General features: G+C 38.1%; 1 protein-coding gene across 5 annotated transcripts in view; it reads right to left on the bottom strand.

Annotated features, from left to right (window-relative positions):
• Positions 1-19,696, bottom strand: part of sipa1l2 (signal-induced proliferation-associated 1 like 2) — a 127,598-nt gene that overhangs the window by 18,562 nt on the left and 89,340 nt on the right. For 3 of the 5 annotated variants that reach the window (XM_015379581.1, XM_015379584.1, XM_015379582.1), the window contains exons 10-17: positions 18,776-19,030; positions 14,283-14,429; positions 12,146-12,249; positions 11,909-11,997; positions 9,195-9,568; positions 5,442-5,696; positions 3,168-3,221; positions 1,200-1,338 (exon numbers count right to left, since the gene is read on the bottom strand). In XM_015379581.1, coding sequence (XP_015235067.1) covers positions 1,200-1,338; positions 3,168-3,221; positions 5,442-5,696; positions 9,195-9,568; positions 11,909-11,997; positions 12,146-12,249; positions 14,283-14,429; positions 18,776-19,030 — 1,417 coding nt within the window. The remainder of the gene's footprint in view (positions 1-1,199; positions 1,339-3,167; positions 3,222-5,441; positions 5,697-9,194; positions 9,569-11,908; positions 11,998-12,145; positions 12,250-14,282; positions 14,430-18,775; positions 19,031-19,696) is intronic. The other 2 variants (XM_015379583.1, XM_015379585.1) reach the window with 2 other exon arrangements.

The raw sequence follows: 19,696 nt of genomic DNA, 5'->3' as shown, positions 1-19,696 counted from the left end.
TAGTTTTTATAAAAAATAACAATATTATGAAAGAGGAATAAAAAATGATGCGAATGTTATTCTCAATACAATAAACGGGAAGACTACTGACTTGACAGTTAACGAACAGTCCGTCACTGACATCTTCTACAAGGATGGGATCCTACAAAAGGGGTTCTTGAAAGAAAATAAAATCATGTATATTTAGGCATATTGATGGAAAGTTGAGTAAAGGGAAAAAATGTGAATAGCAATTTTGCACAAGCAAGAAGAAATTAAAGCCTTGAAAGTTTTTAAATAAAAGCCCTTTAAGAGTTTGAGGGGATTCAGAAATCTAGGACTACCTCTGAAATTGGCGCTTAAGAAGACATATAGAGACACAGACAAGGCATAGACTACAACAGCTGTATCTCTCACACTAAGTCACTCCTGTTATAGAGAAAATGCCAAAATCAATGTATCTGGGGCTAAGGAAAAAAACAAAAAAAACTACCAAATAGCTGCTCGGTCCAAAGTCGTGCAAAAAAAAAAAAAAAAAAAACATAAATAAATATATAAAGAGACATTTCAAATTTTGTTAAGGTCCCAACAGAGTTACTGCTTGATGTTGAGTGTAATGTTTCCAGTCAGTGTTTTTTGGGATGCCGTGTCATTTGCTGGTGTTGGTCCACAGAGTTTTACCATCAACTATGGAGATTCCAGATTGTATTTGCGATAGGATTAAGCACCCAGCTACACTACAAACGGTACCATTGCCATGGTAACACTGTACACTATTTTTCACCAAATTCCAAAAGTCAGATAATCTACTGGGGATTGCCAAAGCAAAGAAGAGACGGAGACAAAACTATTCAGAACGTCTGAATGCTGCCAATAAACAACCTGACCTTCTTTAACACCTCAACAGAACCACAAACTGATTGCTTTGTGCAGTATTGATGCAGACATCCATGCAAAAGAACCAAGCACTGCACCATGTATGTGCAGTTCCCTGACTTTTTTATTTGGTTGACATTTCTATTTAATTCTGTACTTTTTCCAAAGTTCTTTAAATAAAAATAACTTAATATATAATGAATCAATGCATCTCCACTATATAAGCTTCACTTTCTGAATTGAATGATGTTAAACATGCTTCTCAATGATATTCAATTTTATTTAGATGCACTTTACATGCATAATACAGCAATTTATTCAGTCAGTCAGCTCAATGACCTCACCTTCCGACTCCTGTCCTCTCCTGGAGGGCTGTCGGGTAACAACATCTTACGAAATTCTTCCTTTGACAGCCTCTGCAGGGATTTCCCATCACGCTCTGCAGTCTGGAGCCGGCACGCTGCCTCCTGTGCATACAGCTGCCTGCAAATCATATAAAAGAAAGAAAAAAAAAGAACAGGTTTCAAACTGAAGGTTTCCAGCACCCCATCCTGCGAAGGAGGCCCAAGCTTCTTTTGAAATACCAGCTGAACAAAGAAAAGGGGGTCCAAGTGAAGGATTCATCCTGGCATGCCAACATCAAAACTCTCCATGCTAGTCAGTTACATATGGGGGAGCAGGGAAGGAGAGAAGCCAGGGAGAGGGGGGTTCATTTTCAGTACCACCTTGTCCAATAAGACTGTGCCAAAACCATGAATAAAGAGACTGCCACAACTACAGCCAAGCACTGTGAGGGGTAGGAAAAAAAACAAGCATTCTAAACAAAGACTATCCACAGACCAAAGGAGTGTCCAACACAACAACAACAAGGGACAACATTAAAGCTGTTGTGCAGGGATTGGAAGAGGATTCACAAGAGGTGACATGTTGTCTTGGAACTGGTTGTCAGCAGGTTTTGTTTGGAAACATCTAAATGATTCTGATTGTTAGAGTGTTGGGTGTTAAGAGAGGAGGGCACAAGGCACAGAGGATGTGAACAACCTGGCTGGGGAAGTTGTGTGGCTGTAAGAACTCTGCTCTAAATGAGCAGCCAGCACATGACAGCCTGAGTGCTGTGGACAGGGTGTTAGATAGCCGCAGGGATATTGCTTAGACGGCTAGATGATAGGACAGGCCGGCTGTGACCGCTACACAGAGATACTTTTTCTGCTCTTCTTTATGTACAGTTTCCTGCAATAGAATTTGTAACAGTCATGATATTCACATTTTTTTCACACGAAAACCAAAATCATTTAAATGATAGCCAAATGGCATAGCTTTTTTTCTACAAATGCATGTAATTTACTTTGGAGAATCACATTATTTTGCAATGCTGGTGAAGATTCTCAGTCATCCAGGTCATAGTCATTCCAAAAAAAGTTAAAAAACAATCCAATGGACTTTGGAAAACGTTTCACTTCCCGTCCAGGAAGCTTTTTCAATTAAAAATGTCAGAAGAAATGTAGAGGCTTTACAGAGCAGACCAAAAACAAAACCTTGTTTTGGCTTAAGAAACATGCAAATTTAACCGGACGAACGGGTACGCCTCTTAGGAATGGGCAGTAGTTTGGCTCCTTTGTTTGCCTGCAATACCCGATGCTGGTCTACGTCTCTGAAAATGGGGTGGTTAGGGGCAATTGTTGGGCAACAATCATCTGGTTCAATTTGCATGTTTTCTAAGCCAAAACAAGGCTTTGTTTTTGGTCCACTCGAACTCAATGCTATTTCTGACACTTTGAATTGAAAAAGCTTCCTGGAAGGAAGGCGAAACGTCTACAGTGGATAGTTTTTTTTGGCGGTTTTGGAATTTTAAGGTCGAGACTTTCAACTTCACACGTCCAGAGACTTCAATTTTTGCCTGCTTTTGGTTCCAATATAACTTAAGCTCAGTCAGATTGAATAGATTGGGAATAAACAGAAGATTTCAAGTCTTTTCCCTGATTTTATTTAGATTAAGGATACTTTGATGATGCCGTTTAAACCCAATAATACAGTTTCCCATGTTTGTTCTATAAATAACACCCCCACAACTGCCACTACCATGCTTTAGTGCAGTTATGGTGTCTCAACATGGCGGGGTTACTCCATATCTTTTCTGTGATCCCTACCATTTTTAAATAATTGTGGCCCTTTAAATGAATCACATGTCAAGCAGACCAGCACTTTAGAGCAATCATTTAATTTATGATGTTCTAGGACAGGAGAGGGTGGGTGGGTGTGGGGTGGCAGGCTGGGTCAAATTAGGGCCACTGGGTTTGACTATAACCGTGTACCTGGAGCGCTCAGACAGCATTTTGAGCAGGAAGGCTAACAAACTCTCCGCTCCTCTGAAACAAGAAGGAGAAGCAAGAAGGAAGCAGCCTGGGATTAGAAGCATGAAAACACATCCTGCATTTCATACAGTGTTAGGTCAAATGGGAAAACTTTGCACAGGGGGAAGAGAAACTTCATTAGGTTATAGCAATATCTGTGAGTAATATTAGGCCATTTATCATGAGACACTTATGTAAGAAGAAATAAAACGGCAGGAATATATAAACAAGCAATGGGGAGGCTAAATGAATTATGGAGCTTTTTCATAAGTCTGCAAAAGACGACTTCAGTGCGCGCGATCAATCATACAGCAAATTTCCCAGTCTCAATTTGATTACTTGGAAGCTGAAGCTGGGGTTTCTTTGAGGGCAGATCTCACTTTCGCTTTCCCAAAACATGCCCAGAGCTGTCTCTAACACCCTCAAACGACTACTTAAATACATCTAAAGCTCCCTGCAGCATGCCATTTAATTATTAGGAAGATCCTGTCAGTCATCCATCGCTATACAACATCTAAAGAGAAAGAGGACTTTCTGAACTTTTCCCGACGACACCTTACGTCTCTCTGCCTAGACGACACGTCTAGTAACAACAGTAGCTGTGGATGGTGTGACAGGTCATTGCTTGGCTCCCAACAGAGAGGCTGATCTGTCAGAGGCCCAGCAAACCCCATCCACAGGGACCTGACATCAAATGGATGATCAATAACGACATGTGACATGTGTCAAGTGTATTATGTCAGCAGAATCATCGAGCTTATTTATTTTGTGGTTGTCTGCCTCAATCGAGGACAGTTTATGAACTCTGGTCGGGTCAGACAATGGAGAGGGTCTGAAAGGAAACTGCTCCAACAGCGCAGCTCGCACCTGGTGCTAACAGGCAGAAATCATCAAAGCCAATGAGATTTAAACACCAAAGCTCTAACTTTGTACTGAACGTATCTCTTAGACCAGCTTCGCCAGTGTGTAATATTAAGATAAGGAAGTTTTCTTATTTTCACTGTGAATTTGCACATGCAGTAGGCAAGAGATGTATTAAAAAACATAACAATACCATAGTTCAATATCACATTGTTTAGGCTGTTGATTTGAAACACAAATGCAAAAATTTTACTATTTGCTTTTTTGTAACTCTCCAGCCTGTGTTTGTAGTTTTAAATCTCCTCCAGTAGGAGTGATTGTTTGAAATGCTTTAGTTTCTACACCATGCCTATTTCCTTTGAGTATAAATGAACACAGTTGTCTCCCTGTTGTGCAGCAAAAAGTGGAGTTGCTCCTCATTTTCTCTGGCATCCTACTGTAGGAGAATCACCTCCTACCTCAGCAATGCTATGATTGATAACTTTTATTTCATTAAAAATGTGACTGTGAAATCTGCATTTTAATTCCAGTAATCGTCTCAAGCACTAAAACAAGATCTGAAATTAACACCAAAACAGATTGTCTACAGACACCTATTAGATATTTTTTGTGGATGAAACAGTTAGGCTGGTGATTGCTCAGCCCAAAATGCAATCTTGGATCTTTAACCAATAAGCACATTTATCATACCTAAAAGCTAACAGGATGTATAAACAACAAGACTATTCAGTGTGGAATTAGAAAAATAAAAACTTAAAATGCTATTAAATATTAAACTGTGTTTTTTTGGCTATTATTTAAGGTGTTTTAAGAAGGAGTGGTCATTCCCCTCCTTCATTTTGTAGTTTTACTAGTTTGTAAGAGAATTTATGTCTACCTTGTTGAGATTATGTCTATTTAAATATTGGCAGCCTTATAAACTTTCAGACTAACGGTAAGGCTCTGAATGTTCTAGAGAATAAATGCAGGGATCGATGTCACTAATTCCATCCATGCTAATCAATAAAATACGATGCATAAAATAAAAAATGTGAAAATTAAATAATTTTATCCTTGTAATAAACAGTAGATTGACTAAAGTTCTTATTCCAAAGTCAGAATTTTTGAGCAGAAAGCAGAGGAAACGAATCGTCACGAATCCGAAGTCAGTCGGGGCTTCTCTAATCAAGCTGTGACCAAAAATGTTAAAAAAAACATTGCCTTCAAAGCCACTTTTAAAAGTAAGTTGTTTACCTTTTCAAAAACATAAAAACATATAAAGTGAGTAAAATTGAGTCAAAACAAATAAAACGAGTTGTTTTTGTGATGTCCTCATTTTTGTGATGATCTCATTCGTGGACTCTCGAGACCTTTCTCTGTCTCTCACTCACTCACCCACACTCTGATATGTTGGGAGGTCCCTCAGTGCAGTGGGCCACATCATCATCATCCCCATCAGCATTAGCTGTCTTCATGCTCACTGGGAGCTGGCAGCTGGACTGTGTGCGTGTCTGTCCACAGGCCTCGGAGCTGGGCCCCGGCTCTGGCCCTGTGCTGCTCGTCTGGGGGATGGTGAACACCTTGGAGGAGTCAGCGGACATACAGTACCTGGCACCGCGGGCAAGGGGACTGCCAGAGTGATGTGAGCCACTGATTAAACAGCAAAAATAAAAGCATAATGTAACTCAAGCATGAACAAAACAATAAATGGAAATTAAAAGCAACATAAATAATGATGATGATAATAATAAAACAGAAAGAAGCATTAGTGGCTGCTGGAAGCATGGCCAGGGCAGATGTACGGAAATGACCCCATTGAATGATTTCTTTTTGGCTGAGGATGTTCAGCATGACAATTGGCTAAGATGATATAATTCCTTCAAAAAAATAAAAATAAAAACTCACATCTACCTCCCCTTTAACCTACTTCACCAGATGAATCAGCCCCAGTCTGTTATGAGAGTATTCCTGCTGAACTTTGTTCTTTCAATATTTCATCAAATATCAAATGACAGACCACATTTACGGTTCACTGCATTCAACCACAGCCACAGATATTTCCTCCTCTTACTCTCTGCTCCATGCAGAGGTTCCTCAGACATCTGCTGCTGTGACCCCACTGATTTATGGGTCCCTAAGCATAATGATTAAAGCAACTTACATGCTTCTACGAATGTGGGCAACTGTTTCTAATCATATTATCAGAGTGAATTCACCCTTGAAATTCAGATCATTTGGTCAAATTAATGACTCCTTTGCTGACAGAAATATTACTTTGACAACAGTTTTGTTGTGCTGTAAAAAAAAAATAAACTGACCAAATTTTCCCCTTTAAGAGTATAGCCAACAGTTTTAACTTCAGACTTTTTCATTTCTAAGAGGTTTAATTATGATTTGCTAAAAAAAGTCACACAATGATGAGTTTTTTTTAACTTTGTCAACTTCACAATACATCTATGGAAACGAGGCCAACATGCCATGTCACTTATCTTACTGATAATGCTGAATATTCAGTAAAGGTGGAAAAATTTTCTGAAGTAGATCAAGGAATCTGTGCTCTCTTAGTTGGAGGTAATTATGGTCCAGACTGGAACAATTAATCAGATTAATCCTGATGAATCAATTGATAAAATAATTTTCAACTAATTTAGCAATTGATTATTCATTAACTGGAGAGATGAAAACTCTAACTATTGCCATAGGAGGAAAGAGTAACCCCCCCAGAGCAGTAATTATGCAAAAATAATAAAAAAATATTTATAAACAATTTCATTTAAGATGGAAAAATTGAAAAAAAAAATTTTGTCTGTGAATAAACTATCCAGAACTCATCAGGTAGCACTTTTAGCTTCACCTGGTTTTGATTCTGCATAAAATATTATTTAATGCACCATTTATTAATCAATTAATTAGATAATTGACCAATTAATCAATTAGCAAAATAATCATTAGATGCAACCGGAGTCAAGACACCAACAACACTTCATTTCATTCACATTTATGCCAAATACAAGCAGTGATGTAAAAAGATATTAGCTCCCTTTCAGTTCAAAAGTTTGTCAGTCTTTCAGATCATCCAAAAACATTTTAATATTAGACGAAGACAACCTAAATAAATGTAGAAAGCAGGATATGATTCTAACCGACCTGGGCCTAGTAATCATGAGCCCCGGTGTTAAATGTGTTCAGGTTCAGTGAAAATGTTTGTAAAAACATGAAGGGTCCTTAATATGTGACATAAATTGAATCAAACTGAAGAAACTCATTAATATAAAACACATATTCAGTCTGAAGAAAGGGTACGAAAGCCTTTTTTAAGGCTTTGGGGCTCCAGCAGAACTACAGTGGGAGTTATTTTTCACAAATGGAGAAGCAATGGAACCCCCCTGCAAAAATTATTCAGAGAGAACGTAGACAACTCATTAAGTAGGTCACAGAGGAATGAAGAACAAAGTTTAAAGCACTGCAGGGATCGCTTGCCTCATTTAAGGTCAACAACTAGAAAGAGGCTGTGCAAAAAGGGCATCCATAGGGGATTTCTGGGGCAACACCAACGCTGGCTGATTAAAAAAGCTCATCTCACATTTGGAGTAAAAAATATCTCGATGGTCCAGTAGAATATTCTTTGGACTGACAGGCAATAAGTTTTTTTTTCCCATCTATTAGAAAAAAAACCCTATCAGAACACATTGTGGGGGTAGGCTAAGTCCTGCTTTGCTCATTGAGGATCAGAAATACTTGCAATAATTGTTAAAACCATGAATTCTACTAGAAGATTCTGAAGGAGAAAACCTGGCTATCAGTCAGTGACAATAATCTTAAGGTTACTTGGCTTTTAGAGCAGAACGTAGATCCAAAGCAAAACAGCAAAGTCACCCAAGGCCCAGAATTCCTCCACAACATTCTAACTCATTGGCAGTCTTCCTAAACACATGGTTGCAGAGGTTGCAGCCGAGGGTGACAAGAAGAGTTCCTTTTTTTTATTTTTCATGTAGGACCAGGTCGGTTTAAACAGCAGCTTAGATAAACTGGTCACTCTTGCCTAATATGATATATGTCTGAATGTTATATCCAAAAACAACTCGACAAAAGGTAAAGCTATCAAAGCAAAGGCATTTCTATTTTCATTTCTTCTTTAAATCCTATTGCAAACAAATTTTATTCTATGCAGAGTGGAAATGTTTGCTATAATCCCCCTCGTCTCTTTTCCAGATGAACCACAGTATGGTGATGAGAACTGGGATCACAGAAGCCTCTCCCTCCATGTTGCTTTGGGCTGAGAGCAGCTTCCACCACTGGCTCTAACACAGCTGGATTAGCTGGTTGGTGGATCAGCAGACAGTGAGCACGAGCAGGTGAGGACAAGGTCAGTGAACAGACACAGACCATTAGTTTTACGCCTGATACATGTGAGCACTGGTAGAGCAGATGCGGTATCGAGCTCAATAGCTTGGCAGTAGCGGTATTTGTGTTTGAATTCCAACACAGTGGATTTTGCTGTGAGCGATGTACCATAATAAAGGGTGTGAATTTCCAAAGCACACAAATTAGTGTAGTGACCCAGCAAAGGTTCAGCACAACCAAAGCAAAGCAATTACCTATAAAGTAGAAAAAGTATCAAAGATCTTTTATCTGGTGCTTCAGAAACTCTTTACATTAAAAAAAAACTATTATAAGGAACATAATTGACATTTACTTTGTCTATTCTTTTTTTTTAAAGCAATTCTAGATCAGTGTTTCTTTGTTTCACGGTCTCTTTCCCAAACTTAGTGATGAAGCTCTATCCGTCCCAATGGCTGTGCTTTTTTAACCTGGTCAAACCAATAAAGGAACTGTTAAATCACTGTGTTTCTTTGGATAGGAAGTAGTCCTGGCTTTTTTTTTTCTGTTTTTAGCCATGAGTTTTCCCCTGAGGGACTCATTGACACAGTGCTTCCTATTTCTTTTTGTAAAAGAAGCCTTTGACTAAGCTATTTCTGTCATTACCCTTAGGTTCTCTGTATTTTATTTTTAATTTCTTCATATTATCCAGTTGTTTTCTGTTCAAAGGCAATTCTTCCCTAAACTTCATATCAACATAACATCATGTACAATCCTAGAAAAAACATTTATGTTGTATAATAAGAATTTACTTTATTTGTAATGTACCTTGAATGAGATGAAATCTCGCTGAGGTCTCCAATGCTTCCCTCTGTCACATGACTAGACATGATGGCTGAAGCAAAGCCTTGCTGTAGGTATAATTTCCCATGATCCTCTTCTGTCATTTCGTCCTCCTGGTGCTCAGAGACCCAAGGGTGTCCCTGGTCCCCGACTCTACCCTGCAGCAACATCCGAGTTCCTGGGGGCACGCAGGGATTAGTGTCTATGCCGCTGTCGGTGGAGGCCCCTTTAATGTAGGTGAGGCCCAGCATCTCTGGGTCCATCAGGTCTCCGGAGCCAAAGTGCTTGTCATCGCTGTTGCTGGAGGCGTTGCTTGAAAGAGTATTGCTACTGGAGTGGCTGGAGTTTTTATCGCCAGTCTGGTAGAGAAGTGAATAAGAACGAATATTGAAATCAGATGAATGCAGATGGTTCTCATACTTATGTTAATATGCCTGCGTAATTTTAGTGTGAAAGCCAACATGGTACAACTGCTTTCAGAGCTAAATGCATTTTCCTGTTGACTTCTTGGTCATCTTTTTACGCTGATAGAGCCAAGCATAATAAATCTGTTCAATTAAATCTAAACAATTCATGGAAGCTCCCTATAAGCCATCAGTTTAAGCCTTAATCTAGAGGAGAAAATACTCTAATTTCTCGTAAGATTAAATTTGGTGCAGTGATCTTTTTGCATAAAATGGAGAACTATTATTTTCCATATAGTAATAAGAACCATACTATACTTCATTCACTCTGGGGAAACTCTTTGTGATCCAGCAGAGACCATTGACACCCTACATAACTTTCTATGGTTGAGGTGGGGTTCTAATGCTGTAGATTACTGATTAAAACTTTCCCTAATGGAGGATAATGGATATCTCAATGTAACAAAAAACATATATGTTTATGGGATTGATTTAAGTTCACTAAATTAGGTAATTCAAACCACAATAAACCAAAAGCAGTTGGAGAAACTAGCAAATACATCAATGAAAATGGTGCCATGGGGATGATGAATTTTTCACGCACAAACCCTGCGCTAATGCAAACATGGCTTAAAGCATTAACTGGCAGAAAGGTGCAGTTAGCTGAAAAGGGGAAAATACTGAAAAAAAAAAAAAAAGGATAATTTTGGGGGGAAAAAAAGGTAGTCAGGATGAAAGCTCTTACAATAACTATTTTAAATAAAATTTGCCTTTCAAATGGTGATGGGATGAGACATCTGACAGTTTGCTGGTAAAGGATATGCAGCAACTGGAAAAGGTAAAATAATAACATGTCTAAATCAAACACATATGTGTTTTTGAGCAGGTGTGAGACTGCTGTACAATGCTGGGTGGAACAAATCTCCACTGGAAACAGAGTCTGCAGGAAACATTCAATTTAAATAACCTAAAAAGCCTTTTAAAATGCATGGAATGCTGAGATTTGACCTTTCAAACATATTTAAGCATCACCCACTGAACCCACTTAAAGCTTCCCTAACTGACCCATTAGATTTGGCATTTTAACCTCGTAAATCTGTTTCTTTACCAAATTAGGCTTAAGTAATATGTTCTCAGTGATGCATCAGGGCCAAATATTTTGAAATGTGTTTTTTTGGTAATGTAGAAATCTTTTAAACTGATTCATAAATAGTTTCTTTTAAATGGAATAAAAAAGGTTAAACTCCTAAATGTATGGATTTTTATTCAAGGGATCAATCAAGCAATAAACTAACATTTAATCTCAAGGATAGCGAGTTTACATTCTGCCAACTGCTGAGGAAGTTATGCTCTAAAACTTAAACAAAAGACAAACAAACCTTAGAACCAGCCAGAGGACTTACCTAGCTGAACCAGAACATTTGGCTGAATGAGCCAGATTTATTTATGCTAAATGAGTTTTCTGCATTGTGTGCTTTGGTATGCTTGTCTAGTTGCTTTGTGATGTTGATACGTGCTTTGTGTCACTGATTGACCTTTTAAAAGCATTTTCTTTTTCCTTTTTAGATTCAGTTTGTTTCAACAGAGTAAAATCAACCATCAGGGCTGAAAAACAACCATTCCATCTCGCTACATCTCAGCAATCCATCTTAAAACAACCAGATATATGTTGAGAGTTATGGTATCAGAAATGAAGTTTAATTGACTGCAGTCAGGTTCATGTAAAGGAAACATGCAAGATCCAGATATCTGGAAGGTGTTCTGCTTCTTCCACTGAGAGTTTTCTGATTGTGGTGGAATTTACTTTAAAACTGGTTCAGAAAATTTTAATCTTATTTTTTTCTCTTCTAAATTATTCTGTCTTAGGTTAACCAGAGACACCAACTTCAGAATTATGCCGAAAAATGTCTTACTTTAAATGTCTGAAACATAGTAAATTGATTATTGTAGTTACACTTTCAACAGACTTTTATTTTGAAAAGCCATTTTGTTGTGTTTTGTTTGTGTTTCAATCTGTTGTACTTTTTACATAATTAAACCATTAGAAAGAATAACGGTTTAATTCAGCAAAAAAAAATCTTTGATTAAAAATTAGAACTTGGTGTTATTAAATCAATGTTAACAGGGGAACAAAAATCACAAACTGTCATTCATTCATGGAAATCATTTGATGGGATATTCAAACAATTCATCTTTAAGTCCAGATTCCCAAAAGTACGGAGCAATGTTTTAAATTAGATCAAATGTCATGCTGTCATCTCAGTCCACCTAAATAGTTGAAGAAGAGACATTCACCCTAGAAAGCTTGTTTGGAGAATCCTTCCCTCCTTCCCTTTGCTTCAGAGGGTTCAGGATCTTAGTGGAGGGGATGTGCCATTTGGCCTCTGTGAAGAGTCATAATAAACAGTATTCAAAGGCCAGTAAATAAACAAAAACCAAAATTTATAATAAAAGCCCAACATTGGTTTGCTTTCACTATATTTTTTTATGTAACATGCACTTGAATTGCATCGATGAAGATATTAGATTCACCAGCAGATCTTGTCCTCTCCAGGGTAGGCTCCCTCTCCCTGCGGATCTCTCCGTCCCCTCCTTGGATGTCGCCTGCCCGCTCATGCAGTATAGGGGAGGGACACCTGAAAAAAACCCCCACAAAAAATAAAAGGGCTTCAAATAATTTTCAATCTATTGTGTGGGCTTTGTTTTCTGATCAAAGAAAAGCTTCAAAAGCCCTACCGCGGATTTAAAGCAATTAGCTCAAGTTTCTTTAAGGTCAAATCACTTGAGCTTATAAAAGAATAAAGAAGCTGCCAGAAAGCACTGACAAGAGACCCGTTTTCATTCAGCTCTACATGCCAAGCTGTTCCTTGCTCTTGACAAAGGGGAAAGAAAATCAGATTTTTCAATGCAGGTCTTAATTAACGCTTCAAGGGCTAACAGGGGTTAGCTCAGATGAACAGGGGGCAGGGTGTCTCGTTATCTTTAACAAAGACTCTAACTGGAGATCAGTGGTACAGTTTGTGGGTCTGCAGTGGAGCAGCTCTGAAAAGGCTCGGTGGTCTTCAACGGTTCAGAGCACCTTAGAGGCCAATGGCAGACCAGGGTCTGAAACATTTATACACAGAAGTATGTATAGTAGTGGAGTCCCTTAAGCCCTAACAATGTCAGTCTGCAGCCCCAGATGAAACCATAAATAATATATATTCAAACTGGTATAAGGAAAATAAGTCATGTAACATTCTGCTCAGAAATATACAATTATAATGGGCATAAATCTGGCATTAAAGTTTAGTTTAGAATATAAAACAGTTTTCACAAGGATGGAAAATCATTCTACGGTATATCCCTTTAGAATAGAATAGAAATTAACTGACCCACAATGGGAAAATTCTGATGTTTACAGCAGCAAAAAGATTATTAAAAAAAATGGTTGCACAACTATTGACCTTAGAAAAATGTATAAGAATGACATAATAGTGAAGAGTTAAAAGATAAATAATAAAATACTGCACTAAAAAGTGTTTTAACAATATAAAACTGTGCACCTGGAGAACGAATAACTAATATACACATATGGACATTTTTACAGTATTGGATATTTGAAAATAGCAGCAACATCAGAGATGTGCAAAAATGACAGCAGCATGTTATTTAACTGACTAAGGTAGAAACGTACCTCACTTTGACTTAAGCTGTCGCTTTAAGATGAAAGAAAGGAATCTAAAACTCCAACTCTACAATCTGCACCTTCAGCATAGACTTAAATTAACATTTAGCCCCTATGGTTAACCCAAAGATCCTCTGCAAGGATCTATTGGGCTCTAAGTATAAAAACACTGATCCATTTGATGACACTGATAAGATGTATTTTTGAAGAAATGTCAGTCATGATGGTGGCATGTTCCTTTTCCTCTGTTTCACTAAAACAGACTATAAATAAATAAGAATATAATTTCATTAATTGTACTCTAACTCCACATAGAAACCATATAGGATGAAAAAAACCTTTTAAAAAAGCATGTCGCAAACCCAATGGGACAATTGTAAAGGTCAAGTCTGAACCAGCAAAACAACTAAACTAACTATAACAACTCCACAAAAAGCAGAGGGATCCTAGGATAGTATTATGTCAAAAACTTGTTTTTTAACAGCCATATTGTTATCATTGTATGTAATATATAGCTTATAACATATTCATGTGGATGTTTAGTGGAAGTTAGATTCTAATGTTGAAAATAGACAGAGGAAGATGGATTGATCTTGTTTGTCACCGACAAGATGATTCAGAGTCATAATCTTAAAGAAATATACTAAGATAAGCTGTATCGAGTAAGATATATCTATATTTAAGACAGCCTAAATACTAAAATGAAATTCTATGAAATATAACCTGCTCTACTAAGGTGTTGAGCTGAAGCAAACGCATCATAACAATTCTAGTAGATTATTTCCCTTAAGAAATATGTTGCAACAAAAGTGCACTGATGATTTGGTCATTTCTTGCAGAAAAATTGCCTTCATCTTTGTAAAATTGCCAGGGCTTAGAAATGGTGCAAGCACTGATTGAAGCTGCATTCACAACAGCAAGAAAAAGAAAAAAAAGACTGAATCATCAGGGGGGGACCATTTTATACAAAAAGGAAAAATAACTCATTTATGCTCTTTTTACCCGTCGTATCCAGGCTGCTGGGACCAGTTGCTGCTGCCACATGGTCCAGGATCGCTGGAGGAGGATTGGTTACTGGGGGAGCTGCGGTAGTGCTGGTCTCCCTTGTTGCATATAGTGACCTGGGGATTCTCCATGTCCTGCAGAGTCCTGTAAAAACATACACATAAAATAAGTACAAAGAGTATATTTCTCATTGAAACTTTGGATTCTACATTTCATCTTAGTCTGCTAATGTCCAATTATTTTTCTAAGTGACATAGAAGATAATCATCTTGGCACTAATCCACTGTCCTTGTATTTCTATTCATCAAAATTATAAGCAAAAGCTGTTTAGGCTGTACCTTGAAAAATGAATTACCCACACATTTACAACGCTATCACTGGGTGTCGCAGCAGAAACTGGTTCCTTTACATAAGCGCCGGGGATAATCTCCACAAAAAATGTTAAGAGCTGTCAGTAATGGAGAAGACGTTTTTTTCTTATTCTCCAAAGACAAACACAAAAGAGATTAGTTCTGGTTATAAGCTGCTGAAAGTAATCCAGATGGTGACTCCCTGTATGCATGTAGCATGAGGCTGAAATGAGAATCTATATTTACACATGTGTTAGATTTGTTGAAAAAAACTAACAGCACATGGACCCAACAATCCAGTCTGGCCGTTTAATTTAATACTGTATTTATTTTTTTCTGCGTGCAACTTAACTAAAGGTATAATCACTCATATTGCCATGCACTAACTTTTTCTAGAAAACAAAAACACGTGGATATGATGCATTAAAGACTTCTGGAGTACTCCAGCATTCAGTACCATGCAACAATGGTTGACTGAATCTAGGCTGAAAACAGAAAAATAAGTTTTATCCAAGAACAAATAATAATATTCCTGCTCCTATCTCACTTCATGCAGAATATACATTAGGATAATAGATCTCCCAGCTCATTTGCTGCATTAAACATGCACAGAGGAGATATTAAAAAGGAGAATAATTTTATAAGGATTATTCAGCTTTATTCTAAATAAAACACCTCAGTGTGTGACTGTCAATAAAATGACGGACTATTTCTCTGCAGCCCTAATTAAAGAAACAAGGACCTGTACAGGTCTGTGGCTCAGTGATTGGGGACCACAGCAGGGAAGCAAAGGAACACAAAGGTCTAGCCTACATGAAAAACCCAGTTTTAGAGAACTAATACTATAAACACAAGGTCCTAATGGGGGTGGCAGCATCAAGCTGTGGGGATTTATTTATCTGAATAAATCCTGAAAGAAGACCTTTTAGAAGCTGCACAGGAGGTTTTATGCTAGGAGGTTAATCTGCCAGCAGGACAAAGGCCTTAAATATACAACTAGAGATAGTATAGAAGAGCTGGTTGGATATAAACCCAGACTGTTTGGATTATTATGGAGAGTTTGTGGGTCTGTCTGTCTGACAGATCAGTCCAAGGAACAACCCAATCAATTTTATTGATGATCCGGATCCCAATCTGGATCCAGGGATATTTTGATAGATTCTGTGAAAACAGGTATTACGGTAACTTAAGGTGGAAGTGACAATATGTCGGGGGAAATGAGCTACTTGGCGGAGGTCTGTGCTCTCCGAGTGCTAGTTAAAAGCCTCTACCTGTATTGTGTTCATTTACAGACATCCCAAGTCTCCCGGAAATTCCGGGAGTCGGATAAATTATCCCGGATTTTAGACTATGGGAGGTGGTGTTTTTTTAATGCTAGTGCAATAATTCATGCATCATGTGCAGATTAGAACTACTTCGATTGCGCAGACAACAAGAGAGAGCGGGGTGTGGGGACGAGGTTGCTGGTGAAACCTGTGCAGCGTATCAGTCCAAAGTGATGCTCTATCAAATTTGAATTAGAACTCAAGAAAAACTGTTAAATTCATCTGTAAAAATGAGAGGATTCTTTTTATTTAAAAACAGAAAGCACAAGGCTACAAGATTGAAGGTATTGAAAATAAAAGACCAATACTGTTCTGTGTTTAAGAAATTACTGTTTGTTAATTAACAGTTGTTGAGAAGTTGCTGGCCTTAAGTGTGTATGTATGGGGCACGGTGCGGCAGGTGTATGAAAACTTCTACAATATACCGTCCACATATACACAGTACAAGCATACTTTATTTAAGCTGGAAGAGCACTTTAGTTACCAGAGAGAATAACGAATTAGTTCTGCTGTCATCTCTGCTCTCCTTTTGTCTGAGACTTTTACGAAAAAATAAGCCGTCACAACTAAATCCCTACACACATCATCAAACGCATTAGTTTGATCGCAACATTTCCTCTCCTCCGCTGAGTCCTGGCGCTTTAATTTGAAACAGCAACATCTGCTTTTTTGTTCTTCTTTCCCTTCTCCCTGGAGATAAGATGTCTGAGGAGGGGGATATCAAATGCAATATTCTTCTCTGTGGTGCAATAGCGTCTGAAGGTGCACTCTGCTTTTGTAGCCTTGATTTTTTTTTTCTTCTATAGCACCAATTCTGGATTCCAGCCTTGGATGGGATTATTTTTTTGGGGGGGATGGTTTAAGATGTGGGTCCTTCCTCAAAAGGCACCTGAGCGATACCTCCTGCCAAGTTTGTGTCATCACTTATAATTAAGGGAGATAAAAAGTTGCACATATAAAGCTTTTCCTGGTTTGCTAATACTTTCATTGCCATCTAGATCTAATGATTTCAGTCGTCTGCGCAGCTTCTGCACACTTAAAATGATTGAGAGTCATCACCAAACATTAAGTCTTCTTCTTCCTCAATTAGTCAAACTATTAAAAGAAATGACAACATAATTTATGTTGATTTATGCCTGTAGAATATGCTCCTCTATAATAACACCCCTTCGTTCTTCCTCTCGCTCCCTCTGCCACCAGCACTCCCTCTGAGGCGCTTCACGTCGTGGTCTGAGGAAGAGCGCTGTCTTTGTTTCTAGAGTAATTGGATGAGATGAGCCGAGCCGTGTCAGTGTCCCTATCACCTCCTCCTCAGCAGGGTGCAAGGAAGAGGGAGGGAGAGCAGAGGAAAGGGAGCCAGGGAGAAAAAGGGAGTTCTCCCACTTCCAGAAAGCCTGATTAGGCAGAGAAGGCGGCCATTATTAAAGTATAGTCAGAACAGGCAACACCAGGGGGGGTCGGTGTGACACACTGGAAAGGTTATCATGACTGTAGGGGTTTCATTAGACTGAACAAATCACTGCTTTACATGGTTCAATGGAGATGTCCAGAATAGGACAGGAACAAAGTCTAAATGTGGCCTTATCATCTCAAGGGAGATGAAAGCAGAGCTGTGAATTCATTGGACTAAAATGTTCTGTTTATACATATGTAAATAAGGGAACACAATAAAAGCTCCTAGAAGTATCCCTGTGGCTCTTTTCAAAATGGTAAACAGAGTTCAAAGATTTTTCTCACAAAAAGACAGAGGGTGGTGATGTTTGATCACAGTTTTTATGAAAACCCATGAGGCAAAAATGTCTTAAAAGCTTTGTTTCCTCTCTTGAGTGATCTATAAAATTTTACAATCTCCCAGTTGTTGTTGTTGCTTCTCCACTATCTAAATAGGAGGATTAACAATAACTTATTGTCATCATAGCTTCACTAAAGGAGATGAAAGTTTCGGTATGGAAACAAACCTTTTATTTAGGAAATGTCCCTATCAGTCAGTTGCAGTTGCAGCAAAGGATTCCAGATTTCAAATCAATGTCATTATACTTTTTCATTAATTTAAAGCATTTTAATAAGGCAGACCTCCTGGGCACTGCTCATCTGCTGGCTTAAAAAAGTATGTTACAGCTTTCCCTTGTCTATGAGACAAATTCAGTTGCTTGTAAAAAAAAAAAAAAATAATAATAATAATGATAAAGAAAAACACGGAGAACGGAAAGACCTTTTAAAATGACAGAAATTTGCAGGTGTTTAATATTGTGGCTTACATTCACCGATCAAAAATAGCAATTCTGGGCATTTTAGAATAGAATTGAATGGAAAATCCATTTATTGTCCCACCATGGGGAAATTCTGTTGTTTACAGCAGCAAAAAGATTATAGAAAAAATGGTCACACATTTTGATTTGGAAACTGTAAAAAACATGATATTGAGCCCAGACCTGATTGAGGAATAGCGCACATAGAATTTAGTTAAAGAGTTCTCAGCTTTCAAGAAACAGCCATTAATAAAAAGAACTTAAGGATTGGCCATATTCACAAACCTGAATGGCTCTGTGGAGGATCAAGAGGGAATCTTACAGTAGGAACAACAACAAAAAAGTTCAGTAAATTCAAAACATAAAACTATGATCTCTCCATGCTAAAATTTTACCAGGAAATGTAATAATAACAATGGAATATCATTGGTACACAGACAGGCAGGTGCCTTGGGCATGCATAACACTGAGACCCGAGTCCTGCTTTAAAAAGATAAAAGAAAAACATCCCATCTGGTTTGAGATGAAAACATTCTCTTGTGTTATTTTTAGCACTTTATATTTACCTGGAGCCATCTGGCAGCTTCCTATCAAAGGAAGTGCTTCGTGGGATAACTGCCTGGTGCTGCTGGAGGATCTGCTGGCACTGCAGGCGGTCAGGACCCTGAGTGGGCGAGCCCCGGGACAGCGGCGCCCCTGCAGCTGCAGGCACCCGATGCCAGGTGGTGTTTCTTCTGAAGGGCGTCTTGTACTCACAAGGCTGGCCCTCGCTGTCGACCTTGTACTCCACCATCGGTATCCGGTAAAGTTCGGAACAGCCCCTGGGGGAAAGAATCAAAAATGGCAAAAGGTTAAAGATTGTCCACATACTGCATTACAGGCTATGGTAGGAAACACAGCATTTAATCTCCTGAGTTTTACCAAAAAGCCATAAAAATGACATGAAACATAATCTTTGATGCACATTTTCTATGATTCGATATCATTGTCTTGCATATCAATTAACCTGTCTGTATAATATGCAATGTTTAGATTAATATTTAGACTTAGAGGTAAACATAGACATAAAACCATGTTAAATATTTAGCAGTAGTATTCATACTCTTTGACCTTTTCCACATAGACACACAAAAGTATTTATCCATTTTTTTTTATTATCTAAGAGCAAATAAAAATGAATGCATATAGGGGAAGTAGAGAGAAAATAATGGGCTTCTAGAACCTGTGTGTGGGTAAAAAATTTAGGAAGTAAAACATCATAATGTATATTGTCTGCAACAGAGCTTCCATCCCTTGCAGTGTGGCACCTTAGTTTACAAAAAAAGGGGGAAATTAATGCAAACACACCCCATATCTATCAAATTTTCTTTCTTGTTACTGGGAATACTTTATTCTAGACTATCAAAAGAGATATCTATAAAATATTGTCTATAGTAGGGCTGCAACTAACGATTATTTTAAAAATCGATGAATCGGCCGATTATTTT

Source organism: Cyprinodon variegatus, unplaced genomic scaffold (genome assembly GCF_000732505.1).
Source record: "Cyprinodon variegatus isolate N-32 unplaced genomic scaffold, C_variegatus-1.0 Scaffold195, whole genome shotgun sequence".
Lineage (NCBI taxonomy): Eukaryota > Metazoa > Chordata > Actinopteri > Cyprinodontiformes > Cyprinodontidae > Cyprinodon > Cyprinodon variegatus.
The sequence above is the reverse complement of the archived record's forward strand: the minus strand, read 5'-3'. Positions and strand labels throughout refer to the sequence as shown.